The sequence below is a fragment of the Lissotriton helveticus genome, chromosome 9 (genome assembly GCF_964261635.1).
Source record: "Lissotriton helveticus chromosome 9, aLisHel1.1, whole genome shotgun sequence".
Classification (NCBI taxonomy): Eukaryota; Metazoa; Chordata; class Amphibia; order Caudata; family Salamandridae; genus Lissotriton; species Lissotriton helveticus.
The window spans coordinates 1,139,091,427-1,139,115,722 of NC_136070.1; the positions used below are offsets into that span (position 1 = coordinate 1,139,091,427).

General features: G+C 43.9%; 1 protein-coding gene across 1 annotated transcript in view; it reads left to right on the plus strand.

Annotated features, from left to right (window-relative positions):
* Window positions 1–24,296, plus strand: part of DNAH12 (dynein axonemal heavy chain 12) — a 1,534,490-nt gene that overhangs the window by 1,280,344 nt on the left and 229,850 nt on the right. The window contains exon 66 of the mRNA XM_078661571.1: window positions 473–610. Coding sequence (XP_078517697.1) covers window positions 473–610 — 138 coding nt within the window. The remainder of the gene's footprint in view (window positions 1–472; window positions 611–24,296) is intronic.

Below are 24,296 nucleotides of genomic sequence, written 5' to 3' on the forward strand. Positions count from 1 at the left end.
ATTGGAGGCAAGCAGGCACAGAATTTGGGGGAAGACCACCTTAAGGCTGACAGGTCAAACACCCACCCATGTAGGTGCAGGAATAAGAGGTGTCTCCGTGTATGAGAGATACCTGAGTTCACGGCACAAGGTGTGTGAAGCTCTGTTTAACAGCAATTAAGTCATGTAATCAGAGTATTGAAATGTATTGGTAAGTAAAGAAGTTATGCCCCACCTTTATGTTTGAATTATGGTTTATTGTTGGAATGTTTGTAAGTATTACAAAAACACCTTAAAGCCATGTGACAATATATATTTCAAGGTGCGCTGACTATTCCAGAAATGTTTAACGCCATTCTGTGTAAGGTACACCTGCTTCCAAGTCTCCTTTTGGATAGCAGTATTCTGGGTTACATAAACATGCCATGAGCTGAAATCACTATATTCAAATAAAGCAGACAATGTTCAAATGTGTTATTTTTTCTTTTTAAAGATATGGGAGAAGTTGCTGTTTGGTGTTTGCTTTTTCCATGCATTGGTGCAAGAGAGGAAGAAATTTGGCCCTCTTGGCTGGAACATCCCATATGGATTCAACGAGTCTGACTTACGTATAAGTGTAAGACAGCTGCAGGTAATGTAACTTTGTATATTTCTTTCTGTACCTTTATTTATGGATACTACTACATGTTAAATACGAATTTCTACAGAGGATTGATCCTTGATCGTTCAACACAAATCATAATGGACTTACTACAGTGTTTCTAACTGCAGTACTGTGTAACACAAATATTTTTACTCACTTTGTTCTTGCAGTAGATGCATAGTCTGCTTCATTACCCCTTTGAGATCTTTTGAAATTGTCCAGCATCCTTGTTGAAGCAGGCAATATTTTACAACATTATGACTTTATAATGACGCTGTAAATGAAGTCGTCAGTAAAAAAAAATGATGTGTTTTAGAGTGAGCACTTTTACTCCAAATCTTAAATTACTGTGTTTATAAGAACTATTTATATAGGTATGTTACCAGAATATCATTCTAAGAATATTGTCTGAAATAAATATTTTGTCCTAAATATTGTCTGTAATTGGGCAGTATTTTGTAGAGTATAATTAAGAATCAATATTTATGTCAGAGAATGTTTTTTCTGAGAGCTAATCGTACCTACAACATATTTATAAGGGTGCCGTTTATTCAGTGAAAAATAGATAGAGAGCTTTGAAAATTAAGAAAGGTGTTATGAGAAGCAATATATGCAGTTAGTGGGACGTTTTTCAGCCTATCTCCACATTTTGTGTTACAAACAGTGCGCTTTTTTAACAATGCCTTAAGGGTTTAATTCCTGTGGATCTTGTGACAAATAAATGTTGATCATAGATCTTCATACCATCTATTTGTGGTGCCTGGGAGCCCACCATGACTCAGAGGAGTGTGGTTCTTGACATAGTCTTTGGCCAAAGGCGTTAAGAGCAACCCTGGGCGGCGAACTCCGCTCCGCCTGCGGAGTTTGCAGAGTTTTGCCAACTCCGTGCTCCATTGGGAACGTGGAGATCAGGCAAAACTCCGACTGTGTGGCGGAGCGGAGTTAGCCTCTTAGCCCCTGCACCACGGCCCCCCCAAAAAAAACACTTACCTGCTTGCTGGTGTTTCCGGGCTGCCCTCCTCCTCTCCGTGGTGCCTCCTCCTCACTGCTGTCCTCGTCCTTGCTGCAAACCCCTACGTTTTACATCTTGCGTGGACTGTGCATGGGTTTGCGAATGGTGATGAGGACGGCGGCGAGGAGGAGAGACCGCAGTGAGGAGGAGGGCATCGCAAAGACGCCAGAGAGCAAGGAAGTGTTTTTTTTAAATTGGGTGTGGTACTGGTGCGGAGCGGAGTTCCACTGAGGTTTTTTTTAACTCTGTGGAACTCCGCAGAGTGCCACTCCGCGTACACGCCCTCCCTTAGTTGAGAGAACACCAAATGAAACATCTGGAGATGCAACTATCTGCGGCAACGTTGCATCTTAAGTCTTCATCAAAGTACAGAAACTGGTCAATGAGCTGTTCGGGTGTCTTCGTTAACATCGAGGGAGACTCCAAAGCCCCATTAGTTGAAATATAAGTTTGTTTCCAAGCCATTTCCCAACCTTCAGTTGCAGAGCTTTCCCTGGAGTCCATCTCACACCTCCCTAAATATCCTGGAGCTGGGGCAACTCTAACCCAAACGCGGGAATATTACACTTTCCTGCATAAAGTCTTTAGGCCTCAATTCCCCTCTGGCACACTTTCTAACCCCAAGGAGAAGGGAAGTGCCTCAGCTGAACCCTCACCGACAGGCTCGTCCTTGGTGCCAGTAGGTCCCTCTGAATCCGTTATCAGATACGAGATGGCACTGATACACAGCCCTTCATGGTCTTCACCTTCAGTGTTGGATTCGGGGCAGCCAATTACGTCAGCGGCGTCCATCAATTCCGCACCAGTTACTCTTCCAGATGTCGAATTATCGCCTCACGGGTGCCATACGGCGTTGGATGCGGCACCGATGGTGCAATACTCTTTAAGCAACTTTCCATCTGTCCCTATATGTCCTGTTTATAAGAGGAGAATGTAGGGTGTCACAAAGCTTTGGGCAATACTGTCCAGCCTCTCTTGGAGGAAAACTGGCTCACTGAACTGGGTGAGGCTAGTGGACTTGAGAGTTCTCCCCAGTTTCTTTTACTTTCTCCGCCTGGTATAGCCACAGATGTGAGTTCCTCTTATGTTGCGGTATTAAGGAGGGCAGCTGTTGCCTTCGAGTGTCAGCTTCCCTTAGTGGAATTATCCACAGACCTTTTGGTGGATGTTCTTCACCAGGGTAAGATGAGAATGGAACCCCTCCTCCCTTATAATGACATAGTGTTATGGACTTGGACAAAGCCGGTAACAGGAATGTCGGTCGACTGGGCTATATCCCATAGGCATCAACCCATCCCTGGGGATCCTGATTGTCTTTTCAAACATCCCTCCATAAAGGCCCTGATTGTGCAAGTAGCTACAGCCTCTGCGGACAGAAATGTCCTCCCTCTTGTCCCACCAAGTACTGAATCCAGATGGCTGGAAAATAGTAGGAGGAATATATTCTCTTCCATCAGTGCAGCATTAAAGTCTTTGAACATTATAACATTCATCATAAAATGTAGTATGGACACCACTGATTCTGTGGGTAGAGCTATGACTCAGACAGTTGCTGTGCGCAGACATGCATGGATGCGTCAGCAGGATTTTCGGAGACTATACAGAATACTTTGAAAGATATGCCATTTGATGGTGTACATTTATTTAGTGTAAATGCTGATTCAGAGTTATGGTGATTGAGAGCTACAGGGTGTGATAACAACTTCTAGACATGTGCTTGCAAGAACTGGTTGGATCCTTTGTTCTTTCTTTTTGATTTGTGTGTACACGGGTGTTTATAAATGTCTCAGTTGCAATGTGTATTCTTCTAGTTGCAACAAGTGTGGCAGTCCTGCTTACTGCTGGAGTTTATGCTTGTATGCTAACCTTGTGGTTCTTTACATGTGTCACCTGACCCTTACTTTCGGTCAGTTAACATTATAATAGTGCATTCATTCTGCAGAATTCTTTTTTAGTAAAGTTGTATTCTCTACAGTATATTTCCTGATACATCACTTTTCTAGATTAATATTTACTGCACGGCACAATAAGTGTTGACTTTGTTTTACAGCTCTGTCGATGACAGTTTTTCAGCTGCTTATTTATGTTTGGGTTTTCATTGATACCTGATATACAGTTCTTGCATTTTGCTTTACTCTGCAGAAGAGCTCAAGCGCAAGAGGTGATACCTTCAAGGTACGTCCTGTACTCAATGTCGAGTATTTTGGTATGCTGTATCAGCATTTTAAAATATATATATGCTGAGTTGGGTTTCTCAGTATGTGCACTATTGCATCTTCAGGGATGCAGAGTTCTGCCCTCTGCGTTGGGTTATCTCTCTCGTACAATGTCATACATTTATGAGGTTTTGTACCCCTTGTTAGGTACTTTGATATGTGTACCTTCATGGGAGTCTAAAAATGTGTAATCATTGATGGTCACAAGATTATCATCTTGTGAACCGTACACTTCTGTTTTGCTCTTTAGTAGTTCTCTCTTATAGCCATTGCTATTTAATTGGCTCTTCTACACCTTCCTGTAGGCATGGTTGGTTTGTACATGTTCCCTGTACATAATTGTTTTTTACCCTGGGATAGTGACATGCTATGAAAAAGGCTTCCCGGCACTTGCAAAGCCCAGAGAATGGAATCCGGATTTTGTTGTTGTACCTCTGCTTATGCAGTCTGAGAGACACCCTGCCCTTGGGCTGAAGGACCTACCTTAGGGGTAACATAGGTTTTAAGTGCAGTGACCGGAAAAGAAAGGTACATGCACCATTTCACAAAGGCTGCAATGGCAGATCTGCAGACACAGTTTGCATGAGCTCCCATGGGTGGCATAGCACATGATGCATCCCATCGGAAACACCTGGTGTACCAATGCCCTGGGTACCTTAGTACCATATACTAGGGACTTACAGGGGTACCCCAGTATGCCAATTGTGAGGTGGACAAAGTACTTGCCAGTCAATTTAGAGGAGAGAGCACGAACACTGTAGTCCTGGTTAGCAAAGTAATGCTTCAGGTAGTTCTTATGACGCACCCTATGGCAGCTTCTTGGAATGCCTTGGTCCACCAGATAGGTGACCTCACCTTTCTTCTCCACAATTATATGGGGTCACTTCACTTATCTGGGAGTGCTCTCTGAGCCACAGACTCCAGAATCCACACCTTATGCCCTAGCTGGTAAACAGTCAGAACAGCCTTTTGGTCATGCAATAATTTCTGCAGTTATTGGCTGGCCTCCAGGTTTTTATTTTTAATTTATTTAAATTCCACAATTGGATAAAGTGAACAACACCAATCATATTATACAGTTAATAATGTTTACACAACTCTTAACATTTTACAACATAAAGTAACACAGTTATTATTACATCTCTAGATGATCTTTAATTGCCCCCCAAATTAACATGCCCAATCGTCGTTTTTTGGCCCCCTTTAAAGCATAAAGACTCCATTCCAATTTGTATAAATTATATAACTTAGCTCTCCAAAATTCAAAAGCTGGGGCCTCTGGTTGTAACCAATCCGTCGCAATACATAACCGTGCTACAGTCATTGCTACAAACAAAAAATGTTTATATTTACATAAAATAGTATCTTTTCCCACGGTTTGTCCCCCGCCTAATAGCATAAGTGCAGGAGACATTTTTATTGGAGTATGAATAATCATAGTAATAAAGGTTTCTATACTAATCCAAAAATGAGCAAGCTTGTGACAGCTAAAAAATGTATGTATGCTATCAGCATTCTCGTCACCACAGCGAAAACATTTACCATCATATTGAGGGCCCCAAGCTGCCATCCGTTTAGGGGTATAATATAGCCTAAACAGCTTTTTATAAACTTGCGCTTTTAAATTGGCTGAGAGGCACAGATCTTTCGCCATCAAAATTGTATCTACACAGCACATGTACCGCTTGTCTGTGCTGCTGTGGCGGGACTATCTGATGATAAAACATGCTGATATGAGATATGTTAATACTGCATTGGCGCGCCTGGACTGTCCTGTTCTGCTGATTGAATTTTGTACTGTACCTTGGTTCATATACAAAATGCTAATAAAATTGATTTGACAAAAAAAAAATCAAAATTGTATCTACGATTTCAAGGTCCAGTTCCCCTAGCTGCGTCTGCCAATAAGTGTTATATTTCTGTAAGTCGTCTAGTCTATACTCCATCATAATCTGATATAGCATGGCAATTTTTTTCCGAAGGCGAATCGCCTCCACTCATTTATTGGGGGCAGGTCTAATTTGCTTTCTCAAACAGAAATCTCGAATTTGAAGATATTTAAAAAAGGAAGAATGAGATAGCTTATATTTCAAAACTAAACGTTCATAAGTGCAAATAATCCCATTAGCTTCAAACAAATCCCCAATTCGCGAAATCCCCTTATGTGACCAATCCATCGCCACTCTGTCCCAAAAAACAGAAGGGAGCAATTTGTCCGCGCTAAAGGGTGTATAATGTGTAATTCTCCCAAGTTTAATAAGTCTTGATACCTTTCTCCAGACTTTAAAGGCCGAATCCAGCACTTTAAAGCGAGTATGCTTAAAGTAATTACCCTCCAATTCCTTCAATAAGCACCCCCTTGCATGCTCCCCCAATAATAGAAAAAATATAGAAGGAGCTTCAGCTGGTTCTTCAATTGGCTCACCAGTTAAAAGAAGTCTCATTCTTGCAAAAAACACACATAATAATAAAACACAAAAACGGGAATCCCTCGACCTCCTCTTTCAACCAGTAACGTCATCCATTTCATTGCCCGTCTAACTTTCCCGGGGGCCCATAGAAATTTTGTAGATAAACACTGAAGCTGTAGTATATCATTTATGGGAATCTCCAAAGGAATACTCCGATATAAATATAAAACTTTAGCAAGAATACTCATTTTAATGATATTGCCTCTTCCAATTATGGACATCTGCAGCCGTCCACACCTATCTAACGATTGTTTTGTTTGTTGGATAATAATATCCCAGTTGGCATCCACTATCTCTTTCATTTGAGTCTTAATTTTGATGCCTAAATATGTTACTTCGGACGTTACCCTGGGATCATTAAATTGAATAGTATCTGTACATAAGACTTGGGTTTTTAAGGAATATAATTTGTACCCTGAGATTGCACCAAAATCATGAGCCAATCGCTCAATCTCTACTATAGCCTCAGCGGGGTCAACTGTAGTGACGGCAATGTCATCAGCTTATGCAAACACTGAGTGTGCGATATTATTTACTATAAATGGTTTAATATATGGTGTATTCGACAAATTATATAAAAAAGGATTAATAAATAAAGCGAAAAGAAGTGGGGAGCAAGGGCATCATTGCTGAGCCCCTCTAGTTATTTTAATCCTTTCAGATCTAGAACCCATAGCGACTATTCTTGCGTTTGGAGCTGTATATAACACCTGAATTGCAGTCAAAAAATCTTTGCCAAATCCCGCTCTCTTCATGACCTCCCATAAATATTGCCATTCAACGCGGTCAAACGCTTTCTCAGCGTCTAGCAATATCAATGCTAGTTCACATTTTTCCGCCTGAGCAATGTCAAATAAAGTAATACCCTTATTGATGTGTGATATTGTACCTCTATTTGGGATAAACCCCTGCTGATTTAAGGATACTAGTGGTGTAATCAGTTTAGATATACGCTTCGCAGTCATTTTAGAGTATATCTTACTGTCACAATTAATTAAGGATATTGGGCGATATGAGCCAGGTAATTCAGGAGGTTTACCCTTTTTAATGAAAACCACAATAGAAGCATCATTCCAAGACAGTGGGGCTTTTCCAGTTTGTGCATTTCTAAAGGTCTCAAGCATGATGTGCTTCATTGGTTCAAAAAAACATTTGTAAACTTCTCCCGGAATAAAATCTGGGCCTGCAACCTTCCCCATGCCTAAAGTTTTAATTGCCGCTTCCAATTCCTCCATAGAGAATGGACTATCCAAAAATTCTTTCTCACTATCTGTTAATTTATTGAAAGTTCCCTCCTCCTGTAAAATATCCATGCTTAGGGCGGGCTGATGAGTATATAATTCCGAGTAGAATTGATATAAAATATCAAGTATTTTTTTAGGATCCTCCTGAACAATACCATTCTGATCTTGTAGCTTGGGAATTATACGAGATGTTTCCTTCATTTTTAGCCTTAACGCTAAAGATCTGCCAATTGCCTCCCCATATTCATGAGCATGTCTTCTATTCACAAGATATTTCCGGGCTATCTCTTCACTCCATACCCCCATTATTTTTGCCCGGCATCGTGCCACTGTATCTTCAAAAATTGAAATGTTTAACACATTATCTATTTTTCCAATTTCTTTCATCAGATTTTCTTCCGCAATTCTTAAACAGTTATAAAGATCTCGAATTTCTGCTCGTAACTTTTTTTGATTATAAAGCCCATAGCTCACCGCCTCACTTCTAAAACAAGCTTTAACTGTATCCCATATAATATCTATACTTGTGGAATATAAATTGTTATTAATAAAGTCCGGTATCCATTTCAGCATATGAGTTGTAAATAGTTCATCAAGGCAGAGCTTTCTATCAAACGTAAAGCCTCTAGACTGATTTATCACCTTTATTTGTGAAAGTTCAATTAAGATTGGTGAATGATCTGATGATACTCTGGGAAATAATTGTACCTTTGCCCCACTCAATAAATACGTGGATACGAAAAAATAATCCAGGCGGGCAAATTTCTTATGGGGAAAAGAATAAAAAGTATATCCCGGGAGTGTTGGATAAATTTTACTCCAGGTGTCCACTAGACCATGATCTGACATCAAATTATACAGAGCATTAAAAACTCGTGGTTTACGACCCTTATATTTCTCAAAACCAGCCGTTAGTTCCCCTGTACTTGAATTAATGTTCAGATCCCCACACAAAATTAAGGGAGAGGTCCAATTTGCGAGCTCGATGTTTAACCAATCCAGAACTTCCGCCTCGTCCAAATTAGACCCATACATTGAACAGAGGGTAAATTGTGCCCCCCCCAATCTTTAACTCCGATATTACCCATCTGCCCCACTTATCCGTTAAGGTACGTCCTATAGTACAAAATCGTGGTTTAACGAGAATCATAACCCCCCTGGTCATAGATGTTTGCTGAGAAGCAGCAATAAGTGTATATCCTAAATCTGCTACAAGGAGTCTATTGTTCCAGGATAAATGTGTCTTTTGAAGACAAAGGATATCCGGCTGGATATAGCAAATTTCAGATGCTATCCTCTTCCGTTTTGTGACATTATTAAGACCTGATACATTTAGAGAACAAATTTTAATATTCAGTGACATCAGCCAATAATTATCAAAGCACTCCTGCTTGCTCTAGAGATGTATACAATTCTTCTTGATTGCATTAACCATAAGTCTATACATACATTTTCTTTTCAGTATTGTCACTTGTTACCAACGTGTTTTTTCCCCCTTTAGCCCCTGAACCCTCCACCAACCAACCCAACCCCTCCCAACCATCCCACCCCCCCCATGCCCACTCACCTTTACCGAGGCTTTCGGACTCACGGTCCTGTTGATGGTGGCGAGCTTCCCAACCCCCTCTGTCGTTCCCCCACAGGACTAACAAAAACTCATGCTAACATTATTCATTCTAAATTCATATCAGTAATCAGTAATCAGTAATTTGACAAGAAAGGAAATGTGGCAACAAACAAAAGGCCTCTACAACTCCCATTCATCCTTAATATTCACAATATATTCACAACCGGTCTTTAAACCTGTGTAATATGAATAGAATGTAAATATTCTTTTGCCGTAGCAGCATTAGTGGAAAAACAAGCTTTCTCTTTATAAATCACCTTAAGTTTCGCCGGATTCATAATATAGGCTTGTGCACTCCTGCTTTGAAATTGATTTATCAACTGGCGCAGCTGCCAGCGACTATCCACAGTATATTTGCTATAATCTGGTGTAGCAAAACATGTAAATCCTTCCCCCATGCTTTTACAATTAGGTCGGGTATGCAGGTATATATCCTCTCTGCCAAGAAAGCTATTAAAGGCCACTAACAGAGGTCTAGGTTTAGATACATTTTGTCCAGGTCAAAGGCGAATGTTGAAGGGATATCTATGAGCCCTCTCGACCTCTCTATCCCAGTCCCATTTAGTTACATCAGGAAATGCTATACGAAACAGTTCTACAATAAATGTGCGTGGGTCTTGTCCCTCTTTGCCTTCCGGGATTTGCATAATCCTTAAATTATTGCGCCGGGCTCGGTTTTCATAATCGGCCATTTTCCTGAGAACATCATCTTTATTGGCACTTAAAGACTCTGTAGCGACCTTTTGCTTTGCCAACTCATCCTCAATATTCGATACTCTGGTTTCTACCTCTGTAAACCTCTCCCCAAAATCAGTCTGGGATTTTGCTAGTCTCCGAATAACGTTTTGAAGCTTTCGGCATGAATTCTGTATCCTATGACATTCTTGCTCAGTTTTATCCATGTGACTCAGGATTGTCTGATAAATAGTAGATAAGGTGATATGATCCTCTGCTAATACATTTGGCTCGGTCTCCATTAAATAGCCAGAATGTCCTCCTGTGGCCCCATCTACCATTGTTACCTCCTCTCCGCCCCGAACTGTAATGGGGCTATCCTCAGTATAATCGGCTGATTCATCATACTCAATATCACTCTCATCCTCCATATGCATTTGTTCGGAGTAGTGTGCAACAAGATCCTCACATGATGAGGCAGAGTTCTCCGACACAGAAAAAAAATCTCCTGATTCCGCCTCATAACTGCCACCTGTACCGCCGTCACAGACTGCTTCGGCGAGATTGTATTTATCAGAGAGCTACCAGGGGCATCAAGTAGATTGCACTCAGTCTCGTCCAGTCTTGTATCGCTACAGCCATCTATGCCATTTATGCGAGTAGGAATAGATAGGTTTTGTACTACAGCCCCTTTTACCATTTTTTCTGGTAGTGTTCTTCGTTCCGGCACGGCTATAGCCTCCTTATTTACTGTTTCCTGTCTTGCCCCTTCACTCGCCCCTTCGCTCACAGTATCTGTTGTATGTATTAAGGGCTCATTTAAAATACCTTCCGGTTGTATAGCAGATTGCACAGTGAGGTTCTTTCCTCTACGTTTTTCCTCTTCAGACGTAAAAAATGCTGGAATTGTTTTAGCCTCGGTTTGTTTAGTCTTACCGGGGTTATCCGGTAGTTTCTCCGTTACAGTCACCATCCCGGTTTTGAAGTGGCAGTCCCCCCATTCGGGTCTGCCTCTCCCCCGGTCGCCTCCTGACCTCGTTTTCCTCTTGTGCCTTTCGGGGCCATTACTCCGACACTCCTTCGTTCTCTTTCCTTCGTCTGGCGGTCAACACGAAACCAAACTGCAGCACTTGTGTAGGAAACCGCCCACCAAGCTCGTCGGAGCTTAACGAACGCGGAGACCGCTTCCAGCATCAACATCAGCCACGGCGTTTTCCTTATCGATGCGGTACTTTGCTCACTATTTATTTAATACCAACTCCTTTCAATTCACCGAATGTTCAACAAACTGTGCAGTGGATATTTTTCTCCAAGTTGTCCTGCATTAATCCACAATCCTTGTTACCAGGTAACTCTTCCTGTGGATCGAGGAGAGAGGTCAGCTCACACGTCCAGTCGCGTGGACGCCATCTTGCCCCACTAGCAAAAAAAAAAAGGCCTCCAGGTTTTTAGTAGCGTACATAGTCTACAATCTCCTGCCTGGGAGGTTTGAGATGCTGTTCCCATCCCTCCTTTACCAACCCCTAACTGAATGTCCAAACAGAAGTTCAAATATACTGTAACCCACTCCCTTCTGTGGAACCTCTCTATAGGCAAAAAGAAGGCAAGATAATCTCCTCCTGAGTTTGTCAAATAGTCCCATTATCATACCTTTGATGGTTTTGTTGAATCTTTCAACGAACCCACTGCCCTGCCGATGGTAGGAGTGGTAAATTTATAAATGATGCCACACTCTTTCCACATAGCTTTCAGGTAGCCAGGCATGACGTTTTCACCTGTGTCCGACACCACCCCCTTAGGAAAACCCACTCTGGAAAAGATTCCTAATAGGGCCTGGCAACTACAGGAGCTGTATCGGTCCTAAGGGGAATAGCTTCTTAGTATCTGGTGGCATGGTCCACCGCCACCAGTATGTATTTACTCCCAAAGACTGTTCGAGGGTCGAGGGGACCAACTATGTCAGTCCCTACCCTCTTGAAGGGAACCCCAACCACTGGTATTGATATTAAGAGGGCCTTTGTAGTGCCACCTGATTTGCCACTGGCTTTGCAGGTGACAGAGGAGTGACAAGATTCCCTGGTGACTTCAGACATGTGGGGTCAGTGAAAGAGTGAAACAAGCCTGTCCCACATTTTGCTTTCCCCAAGATGTCCTGCAAGAGGTATGTCATGTGCTAAGGTTAAGAGGAATTCCCTAAACTGCTAAGAAACAAACAACCCCCTGGTAGCACCAGGCTTGGGATTCCTAGCCTTAGAATAAAGGAGTCCATCTTCCCAGTAAATCCTATGGGCTCCACTGACATCCCCTGCCTCTTCTGCAGCAGCTTGCTGTTTGAGGCTCTCAGGAGAGGGGCAGGATTGTAGCTCTAGACTCACTGACAGGTCCCTTTTCACCCAGAAGCTGTGCCAAGCTCGTCTGGGACAGTTCCTTCACAAGGGGTGTAGGAAAGTGACCATTTTGCATGGCTACACCCTAACATGTTGCCAGATACCTGGTGCCAACTTGACTGAGTATGTGCTGGGATCCTGCTTACCAGGCCCCAGCACCCGTGTTCCTTCACAAAATTGTACTTTTGTATCCACCATTGGCAAATGCTTGGCAACAAGTAAGCCTCTTGTAAAAGGTACCATGGGTACCAAGGGCCCTGTGACCAGGGAAGGCCTCTAAGGACTGTACCACCTATTGTTCTACCCTTAGAGACCCTGCACATTAACACTCCTACACTGCTATTGCAAGCTGCGTGTTTTGGTGCAGAAAAAAGTCAAGAGAGTCAACATGGTGCCCATCCCTGTGTGCCATGCCTTTAACCTACTCCCTGTGGCCTAGATAAATCATCTCTCTAGCAGGGTTAACTAGACCACAGGTGAGGGTTCAGTTGCATGAGCACCGTACCCCTACAGTGTCTAAGTCCATTCATTGACATTGTAAGTGCAGTAAAGCCATAAAGAGTATGTTGTCTGGGAGTTGTTCATTGCAAACTCTACAGCTCCATAATGGCTGTACTGAAACCTTGGAAGCTTGGTACAAACCCCGCAGCGCATTAAACCCACACTAGTGCCAGTGTTAGTTTTGATGCAACATGCACTCAGAGGGCATCTTAGAGATTCCCCTTGAAAAACGACCAGCCCTGGTGTGGTTCCTGAATGGCTACCTGCCATTTGCCACTTCAGACTGGTTTTTGGACCCCTGGGTAGAGGGCTTTCGCTCTCTGGGTCCAGAAACAAAGCCCATCTGGCCAGAGGCGTCATGCCTCCTCCCCCAGGAGGGTCTGGGTCCAGGAAGGGGAAGCTTTAAAGGCCTGCCACCTTTGTTATCTCACCCTCCCAACTGGCTTCCACTGGTTCTGACCTCCACTTTGGGTAGGAGAATTGGTGGGAAAATGATGTTAGGAAAGGAGGTGTGCCCACCATTTCCAACCCTGCCCCTCAGGTGGGGGAGGCGAGGTGAAGCACACATCTCAGTCCCTCCCATCTTGAAGATGAGGGGACACAGCAAATCAGAGAGAGGCTCATGCCCGCCTACTACTCCTCACCCCAAGAATGGGACCCATTGATCCCAACCTGCACACCGCTGTAATACCCCTAAATTTAGTATTTAGTGGTGACACTGACAATTACCTCCTCAATGTGAAGAGGAAGAAAGAAGGGCTGGAGAGCCGTGCTGAACAAGGAAGAAGAGGACAACAACTGCTTTGGCCCTAGATCTACAGGCCTGTCCCGACGTTGTCCTGCTTCGAGCGAAACCCCGGTGTGTCCGGCATTCATCCAGAACCCAGAGGACCTGCCTTGCCTTCACCAAAAGACTCTGTCTCCCCTGAGCAGTAGATTTGCTCAACCAAAGACTCCCACCCAGACCCCTGATCCAGCGGGCTACACGGTTCTTCACCACTGTGCACTCAACGCCCACGGCCCGAGTTTGAATGGCCCAACACCACAAGGAGGTCTCTCCAGAGTTCCTGACCAGGTATCCGGTTTCTCCCGACCTGCCTAGACCTTCTACCCAACGCCTGCAGCCCCAATCTGAGGGGTCCACCCGACCGCAGCTTGTCAGGAAACCCGACGCCCAAACACACCCTTGCACCGACTCCCCACAGCCTTGGGTGGCCAAACCAACCGTGTCCAAGAATCCACCAGCAACCCAACTTACCTCTCATGCCAGTGGTCGACCTCAGGAAACCTCCTTGCCCAAGCCTTCAGTTTTTCTTTAGAACCTGAGATCTCCATTAAAGATGACAGGGCACCAGACGTCTTCTTGGCACCCTGCATCCGGCCACCCCTTGCCGCTGTTGGTGCAGCTACTGTGCTGATTGTTGGCACCTGCAGTGCTGATCCTAACCCAAGGAACTTTGCTCCCTCAACTGAGTGCCGTGCTCGTAAGTAGCCCTTAACCGACAGCCCCCTAGCACCTTTGACTTACATTGGGCCTCTGCACTATGCACCCGGCTGCCCTAGTGCTGCTGGTGATGCAACTCAAGTGCCTTCTTGCATCATAGGAAGCCTTGGTTCTAACTGTAGACACCTAGCATTGTACGTTGTTTACTGACCTGCAAACCAATAACATTCTCTTCCCCCACAGTAACCCATGTTGTGGTTTTTCCTCTGAAAAATTATGTCAACCTGTTTTTCTTGTATGAAGCAAAAGTAATTGTACTTTGAGCAGTAAACTGTCTTACTTACCTTTATATTGTAGGACCTCCAGCTTGTTCAGTCTGATTCCCAAACAAACCACACTCCCAGCCCTGGAACTTTAACTGGATCGCAGGTAAAAAATCCGATTTGAACCGGCCACACAAACTGGAGCAGAAATCCGAATGTGATTCTATAAACTCCAAGATACTATTAATTCCTCAGTACCGTTCAAAAGGCCAGCATGATGTTCTCAATAGGAGTAACATCATCAAACTATTAAAAACAACTTCAGAGTTTGATGCATTGGTATCCAGTGACATCGAGTTTATTGAATTTCTCCCTCCTAGAGGCTCACAGGTCTCAGAGGTAACATTGTTAACATTAAATCTATTACTTGGGTTCATGCCCTTTTAGCCAGCGCAGAATCTTTTAGATCATGGGGTATTAAAATCTGGCCATAACTCGAACCAGGTTATCCAGCTGTGCTGGCAAACTCACCAATTAAGCTACTGAGAGTCAGCCGGATTTTGGTTGGAGATAGAAAAAGGCTGCATTCAATTTTGAGAAACGCACAAGGCCAGACAGACATTAAAGTAACCCCGGTCCACGAGTGTCAGTGCAAACATCTAGCAAGATTGGGGTTGGCTCTCAGCAGCCTTGTCTAACAAAAGCTTAGCGTGACCTGAAGATTGGTAAGCAAGTCTGCAACCCCGAAACAAAATTGTAAAAAACAAAGAGCGTCAATCACATTCTCTAAATTTAGATCACTTGCAGTTGCGGCCACCAACACTCTTGTGTTCCTGGAATATAAGTGGACTCCGAAATAAAATAACTACACCAGAAATATGTGACTTTTTCCTGTCACAATTTTCTTGCCTTCTCAGAAACATGGGCCACCCTAAACTACCCCTTGAATGGCGAATGGCTACTTGGAACATTGGAAGCCTTCTCTAAGAGATCAGAAATTTGGCCTGCCAAAAGGGGGGGAGGGGTCTGTCGATTTATACATCATGTAGCCTAAAAGGCCCTATAGAACCACTACATTTTAATGAGAATTGGCTCCTTGAAATTAAAATTAACTCATGGAGACAGCAGCGGCATCTGCTACTTCTTAATGCCTATATTAATCCTAATGCCTGTACAAAAAGGTCTCCGTTAAATCGCCTATCTACTGTCCTGTGTGATTTGGCAGGGGAGTTTCCGTCTTCAGATTGCCTCCTTACGGGGGACTTAAACACCAATCTCTACCAAGGGTCAACGGAGGACTCCGCAAGTTTGCTTCCTCTCTCCCTACCAGCATTGAAGGTACAGGTAAAACCCATATCTCAAAAATGTTGTAGCCTCAGGGAACATTGGGTTTACAACTTTATACCATGGGTTTTATTGTTCTGAATGGGAGATTTCCTCAAGATATCCCCCAAACTAGTTGTAGATAAACTGCAGAAAGTGCTCATATCTTGACTATACAATTTGCAATTTAGAATTGCTTCCAATCATAGAAAATGATAGCATTTTAGAACACTCGGAAAGCGGTCATCAGCATCACTCCGACCTTAGCATACCATGACCTAGCTTCTACTACACACACAGGAGTTTATTATGAGAATTTAAAATGCTTAATATGGAATGGAGAGGCTAGTATTAAGATCATGGAAGAGTGTGAACAACTTACTATTTGTCTTCCTCTGTGGTTCTCTGATCCAATAGAAGACTGGGCTAATTTCTGTACTCAGCTTTTAAATCAATTCCAACGGCTGATGCAGCATTGTGTGGGAAGTAGTAGCACGGAGGCCTTTCTCTAACTTGAAATAATGGCGCTAAAGAAAACACTGCTCTTAGGGTGGTACAGAGTCACCCTGAATCTGAAGTCTACTGTCCAACTATAAAATCGCACAAACTAATTATAGATGGGCATGTCGAATTGAAAAACAACATCTTCAACACCTCTGGTGCATGCTTCCCTTTGCAAGTAAAAGTCAGAACTCTAGAAATTTCTGGGGACTAGATAATAGACAAACTAATGGAAATCTTTGCCTAGACTCCGCAAACATCAGGAATGGGTAATGTTTTTGGCAGGCCACTTCCAGGCGGAGGAGATTAAACCTTGCAGATGGGCCAACATGTATAGGGAGTGGCCGGTTAATCTGCAAAGAACTCAGAAACATCCAAGTGAAGATATCTCCATTTCATCTACAAAGCTGGGCAAAATATTAACTAAAGCTAGATCAGACAGAGCACCTGGGCCAAATGGCCTACCACAGGCTTTGTTCAAAAAGAGTATTCCTTTCTGGACTAAGCAGTTAGTTAATCTGTTTGAATACAGCATAAGAAGGTCAACCATACCGACTCTTGACGCGGTGCAATAATTCAGCCCCTACATAAGACTGGCTCCAGATCAGCCCATGCAACTATAGGCTGATTGCTCTAACGGATACTGAGGCTAAGTTTTTCGCCAGTTTGCTGCTTGAAGATCTGAAAAAAAGGACCTGATACCAAAAAAATCAAACAGACTTTGTTGCTCACTCTGGCACACTGACTAATCTTCTAGCCTTATCCATCCTCATTGATTTAAAAAACACTTCCTCTACGGCCCTCTTTTGCTGCTTTGTGGATTTCAAAGCTGCTTTTGATCATGTGCCAAGGGAGGCTCTATGGGCTAAACTAACTAAATGGGGAATTCCGTCCAATTTATTGAATCCAATCATCCAGCTCCATACTAACCCCAGGATTCAAGTGAAGATAGGCTCTGGTTCACACCTATCTAGAAAAATACCGACATCCAGGGGGTAAAACAAGGATGTGTGTTAGCCCCCCTGCTTTTTAACCTGTTTCTATCTGACATTTCAGCAGAGTTAGATGCAATAAATAGCCACGCTCTGAAGATCGGTGGCACGCAGATCAGCAATCTCCTATATGCCGATGATCTTGCTTTCTTTTGTCTTACGAGCGTTGGACTACAGCGCCTGCTGTCATTATATAGGTACTCCACCATGAACAACTTAGAGGTTAATCTAAAGGAAACTCAAGTAGTTCTATTTGGCAGGAAGTGTTATAGAGGTTGCGGCTGGTCATTAAACAACCTTCAAATTTCGATTGGTAAAACCTATAAATATCTGGGGTTTTCCATCGATTCAAGAGACTTATTAAAACATCATAGTCACATTGCCATGAAAGCCCTGGCCCTTCAAGTCAGTCTCTCCAAACTTGCTAAAAAAGTGACTGGACTTTGCTTAGCGTCAATGCTGGAGCTAATGCAGGCCAAGATTGGTCCCACCTTGTCGTACGGTTATGAGATCTCTTTGGGCAAGCTTAGTATTGCACTCAACCAACATGTGACTAAACTCTACAAAAAGGTGCTGCTGCTACCAAAAACCTTGTCCGCTGCCCAGATTCACCTGGAGTTTTGTCTTGTAAATTATTCTTTACAAAGTGTGGGGTCCTTTCTTAACTTGTGCCTCAAGTTGAGGCAGGCTAGCGCTGGCTCATTCAAGTCCTTGTTATGGACTGACATCAACATTGGTAACCCCGTAGGGTTACACAATCGATTTTTTAACAAATGCCTGCTACAATTATCAGCAAGTGAACTGTGGGCTCTCAACCCAAGTAAAAAAGATTTTAAAGTAAGCACCAAGAAGCGAATTCAAGTGTGCCTCAGTTTGTCCGACAGAGATTTTAGCTAAATGAAAGCACTAATGGGCAGTAATTAAATCTTATCAGTTGGCTCCACCTTTGCCTCACCTTACTTGCACATACTCTCTACATTTAAAACAGATTTTTTTATGCTTAGGCTGGGTGAGTGGCATTTTTAAAGCATATTCCTGCCTGGCAGCGTACCTCAGGAGAGGTGGTGTGTAGTGGCTGTGGACAATCAGAGGAATCTCTGGTGCACGTGGTATGCCTCTGTCCAGCACTGTTGGACTTGCGTAGATCAAAACTGAGGCCTTAGTGGAACAAACTTGGAGTCCAGACCTGCAAGCAGGGTTTCATTGCGGCCTTGAATCCAGAGAACACGGCTCTAAATACTAGCTTTAGGATATTTATCCATCAGGCATATCGCAAGTTTAAGCAGTCCACTGGTATCAATAAAATCACTGGAAAATACGGCAACCGCCACAGGTGGTCACAACAAACGGTTCTCAAAAAAAAAATAAGTAGCTGCTGCTTCAATTCGTAAAGCTATCACCCTGCAATTAAAATTCATTACAAGCAACCAGGCTCAAAAGACCCAATAGTTAACCCTAGACTAATCTCTGCTACTGACTAGCACCTTCTACCTGTATCAATGATTTGTTCTGCAGAGTGACATCTGGAATCCCCTGTGGTGGCAACATGCTATTCATTTTTTATTTGCTTAGAGGTTTTCTTACCACTTCACAGTTATCCAACATTCTGGTTTTGATGGACTATGAACATTTACGTACTTTAGAATATCTTTGCTCCAGTTCTAATCATATAGCTACCTCACTTTAGAAGGGACTTTTCACCAAGTATATATTTTAATCTATAAATGTTATACTTTTTGCCTGGGATAGGAGCAACGAAGCATAAATTGTTCAATTTCTGTTTCTTGATTACTGTAATGACCTTGCATATCAAACAATAGGCCATCAGGGGTTGCCTTCACTGAGTTTCATCTTAATTACAATAGCACTCTTAATAGGATGTCTTTTTTAAACTTCTACTGTATGCTAGGTGTTGGAGATCATGTTCTGCTTATTTGCACATGGGTCTTATTACTTTTTAATTTCAATCTGCACTTGCACGGTGATGGTTCTCCTTTTAAAAGGATGTAAGACGCAGGTCGTAATTCTTAGTTTTTTTCTTATTTTATATTTGTAATATTAGTCTAGAAAACCCATATAAGAGAGATACCCTGTATTGAGTAAGAGTATTTGTACAAGGATTGTCCTTTTAAGTTGATTACTCTCTGCTTTCAGACAATTATGGCTAACGCGACTAGTATTTCAAATTTTATATAATTTTTAACCATGCAGCCATGTATAATTTTAAGTATAACTATTTATTGTTATTTTGTTATGTACTGTATGTAACTTTTAAGATACTGGAGATCAAATAAAGCTTACTCCCACCCCAAGTAATCGTTGTAACTAAAAAAAGAACACAAAAATAATCCAAAGAATTATCAAAGTATTCTGAACTGTTTATAAAGCAAATACAAACCTGTAACAATTCCATCTGCAATTGCATTCTTGTGTACAGCCTTGCATTTGAAAGTGTATTTTACCTACCTATGCTAAGTTCTGATTAGTTCTAGAAATAAAACATAAGTATATATTTTTTATACTTACCTAATTGGTCTGGATTCAGTCTCTGAGTATGTGCCATCAGTTCCTGTCTGAGTCAATACAACAAATGCTTAACACACCCTCTGATAAGCCTAACTGCTTTACCACACTACCACAAAGAGAGCTGTTACTAATGATCCAATCTAGCCTCTGCTTTAGCTCTTGGGATCCACTGGATTCTGTGTACATTATACCTTACTTTGGTTTAGTACATACAGACCCAGCTTCATTCTAAGGTCAAGATCATCCCCCAGAGGAGACTGATCTTCACTGGAATTCTGAGGAGAGAATAATTTCTTACCCTTTCTACCTCTCGTGTTAGAAGCTGGATGTGCCAATATTTCAGGGTCCAGTGTTCCTTGATTTCCCTGCTTCTTGACCTCTGCTCTAGTTGCCACAAAAACACTTTCAGGGTGATCCAGCATGGCTACATATGTCTAACTCCACTTCAACCCAGAGTGAAGTCTCCAAATCATTGCCCATTTAACACTCTTCAAGAATGGACGAGGATACCACATCTTTTGTAGGACCAGGAACACTCTCCCCAGCTGAAGTTAACCACTGCTATGGGGTGGCACTTAGTAATGTTATCTGCGTTGGTCACTTGATAAGTTTGCCCAAGTAGAATCTGCTCAGGTGATACCAGTTTCTCAGCCACCATGGTGACACTTGCACCTGTGTCCCTGTAAGCTTCTGCCTCAATACCATTAACGAGGGGAGGCTGCTTGCATTTCCTTATATTAGGAGGCCAGGCAGCTAAAGTGGCAAGGTCAATGCCACCCTCTGATGCTAGGACAGCCTTAGTGGTTACTCTGACTAGGCCAGAGTCCACTGCAGGGTTAAAACCAGCATAGGAGGCTGGCTTAGTATATGGTGCACACTTATTTAAGTGAAGCACCTTGCACTAATCCAGACTCCCCTTATGATGGTTTTAGTCGTTTTAGACCACCTTAGAAAGCTCTCTAAGTTGTAGTTGTGGAGAGCAGCCTTCAGGCTTAGTCCAGAAGGTATGTTAAGCAGCTTGTTTTACAAGATCTGATCATGTAGTGTAGGTCAAATGAAAAAGAACCATACAGTGTATATATAAACATATATCTATTCATTACACATTGGTATATCTCCTACCCAGAGATACCAACACAAATACCACAAGAATACTTCAATTGCAAGAGGTAAGTAAACACAATACACAATACACAGTTGTCTCCCGGGGGAGACCAAACCATATACTAAGAAAGTGGAATGCGAACTGTGACCGAGGTTGGGACTTGCACCAGGAGACTCAGAAGAGCTGGGGACACAAGGAACCACCCAAAGTGAGTACCCAGGAACCCCGCTAAGGTTGTGTGCAGAGTGGAAACACAGCCGCATACTCAATAGAAGTCAACTGGAAAGTCGCGGTTGCAGTTTTGAAGATGAAGGACCTTTCCCAGTGGATCTTGAAGAAACCCAGTGGAAGACAGAAGATGTGGATACCCCAGGAATCAGGGTACCTACACCAGGTAAGCCAGGTGCATAGGTGCAAAGTGACGTCGGAAACTACCGTAGAGCACAATGTAGAACTTCAGTAAAGATGCAGATGGCAAAGACTGTGCATGAGTCCGGTGGAATCCAAGGGTGGATTCTTGAAAAGAAGAACCTGTAAGCAGAGGTGACAGAGTCTATGCCACTTGGAGGTGACCAGGAGGCAAGGAAGAGCAATGCCCACCGATGTTGATTGATGCAGGAGTGCTGTCGATGACCTTGTTGCTGCAGCTGTAAGGACCAGGCGATGCTGTGGAAGACTAATAGCCATGTATTAGCTGTCCCATGTCGAAAGTCGAGAACCAGGGGTAGATATCTGGCAGAAGCACCAACAAACTTTGGCGGCTGCAACAGGCGTGAAAAGCGAAGACGGAGCAAAGTTGGGACCCGAAAGGTCCAAGGGACTCACTGCAAGCAGGCGAGTCAGAGTAGGCCACAAGCAAGCAGGGGAGCCCACTGAAGTAAATGACGACCCTCAGGAGGACCCACAGGCCGAAGGCACAGGAGTCGCAAGAGGACCTCAAGCAGCTCACCAAAGATGAAGGCCCACGGTGTAGAGGATGTGGTGAGAATGCTGATCTTGGCAGGAAGAGTTGCTGGAGGCTGGAGCTTCTTGTAGCCCGGAGTGCAGAACCAACAAGCCTTGGCAGCGGCAAGTTGACGCAGTGCACAGGGGTTCAGTCCCAGCAGTTCTGATGAGGGACACTGCCCTCAAAATTACTGAGAGGACAGGCCAGGCCTCTAGGGAGTTGCAGAACCACCACCTGTGCCTGTGGAAGTCCGTGGGATGTCAGGAGCAGCAGACCGATCACCTTTGTTGAGATTACATCAGGTGTCCTTCAAACAATCAATCAGTCAATCAATCAGGAGTTTGTATAGCGTGGCTACTCGCCCATTAGGGTCTCAAGGCGCTGTGGGGGGTCTGCTAATCTGTCTGGGCATGGAGGTTCAGTTAGATCCTTCTTGAAATGGGTCAACGATGGGGATTGCCTGAGGTGGAGGGGTAGAGTGTTCCAGGTTGTGATGGTGAGGTAGGAAAATGATCTTCCTCCGATTCTGGTCTTTTGAACCCATGGGACAGTGGCCAGTGCAAGTTGGGTGGAGCAAAGTATCCTGATGGGTATGTGGAATGAGAGGCGGTGGCTCAGATATGCTGGCCCTGCGTCGTGGAGAGGGAGAGGACCACTCTCTTCCTCCTGTCCCTCATCAGTTGCCATAAACAATCTCATGTCCATCCTTTCAATAAAAGGCTTTAAGCGGTTCACATGAAGAACTCTCAGAGGACGTCTTGGAGTGCCTTGGTCAACCAAGTGGGTGACCTCACCTTTTTTTCTCAAGGATAGTGTGGGGGCCACTCCACTTGTCGTGGAGAGCTGGTGGGGCCACAGGCTCCAACACCTTTACTTTCTGTCCTGGCAAGTAAGCAGTCAGTACAGTCTTTTGGTCATGCCAAGCTTTCTGAAGCTCCTTGCTGGCCTCAAGGTTTTTGCTGCCCTTCTTCATGTACTAAGCCATACGTAAATGCAGGCCAAGGACATAGTCTACTATGTCATGCTTAGGCGATTTGAGAGGATGCTCTAAGCCCTCAGAAACTATGGACGCCAAACTGGATGTCTAAACAGACGTTTAAATGGGTTGTAGCCCACCCCCTTCTGGGGAACCTCTCTGTAGGCAAAGAGAAGGCATGGTAATAAGACATCCGAATTTCGCCTTAGCTTTTCTAGGAGTCCCATGATCATACCCTTTAGGGACGTGTTGAACCTTTCAACAAGCCCACTGCACTATGGATGGTAAGGCGTGGTAAACTTGTAGTTTATACCTCAATCCTTCCACATTGCTTCTGGATACCAATTGGCATGTCCACCACCCCTAGGATGTAACTGTGTCCAGCGGCTATTGGAGGGTGTAAGGGACGAACATTGTCTTACCCTTCCCTCTCAAAGGGAACGCAAACCACTGGAAGGGGAATTAAGGGGGCCTTTGTAGTACCACATGACTTACCACTGGCTTGGCAAGTGACACAGGAGCGACAAAACTCCTTGGTATCCTTAGACATGTCATCCGAGGTCATGATTTTTGGGAAGCAACCGGAACTCTGGGGAGGCAGATGGTGGCCGGGGGAGCTGGGTCCTACACCTCTCCCAGTCTCCGAGCTTAAAAACCTCGGAGTCTGGTTGGACCCCACCCTTACGTTTGTATGTCATACTAAACGTACGGCGGCCTGCTGTTTTGGCATTCTACGGGGACTACGTCCGGTGCTTAAGTTTTTTGATGCCGCTACCCGGCAACTCGTGATCCAAGCGACTGTCATCTCTAGGCTGGATTACGCGAACTCTTTATTTGCTGGCTTAAACCAAGCAGAAATTGGTCGTCTGCAGCGGATTCAGAATGCCGCTGCGAGAGCGGTGGTTGGACTACCTAGATCTTGTCCGACCTCTAGCACCCTGCGATCGTTGCATTGGCTACCGGTGGCCCAGCGGATTCAGTTTAAGATCCTCTGTGTCGCCTACAAAATACTTAAGGGATCCCCAGCCATGATCTTGTCCAAACTTCTGGCCCACTACACCCCTGCACGAGCATTAAGATCTGCTGATCTGGAACTAGCGGTTGTCCCTCGTGTCAAGCGCAGCAGAGCCGGCGGACGTTCTTTCCAAGTCCGCGCGGCTACGCTGTGGAATTCCCTCCCCCCGACGATTCGCGCCCTTAGGGACTTGCTCTCATTCCGCCGAGCGGTGAAAACTTTCCTGTTCCCTTAGTTCATCCTCACTGTTGTTTTTATCCTGTTGTGTTGTGCTGCTACCTTGTCGCGGCGCCAGGACGCTCCTTCGCTGGAGCAGCTGTGCGCCTAATAAAAAATGCATAACATAACATAACATAACATAACATGTGGAGCCAGTGAAGGTGAGGGACAAGCCTGTCCCAAGTCTTGCTTTGCCCAAGATGTCTTGCAAGGGGAATGTCATGTGCTAGG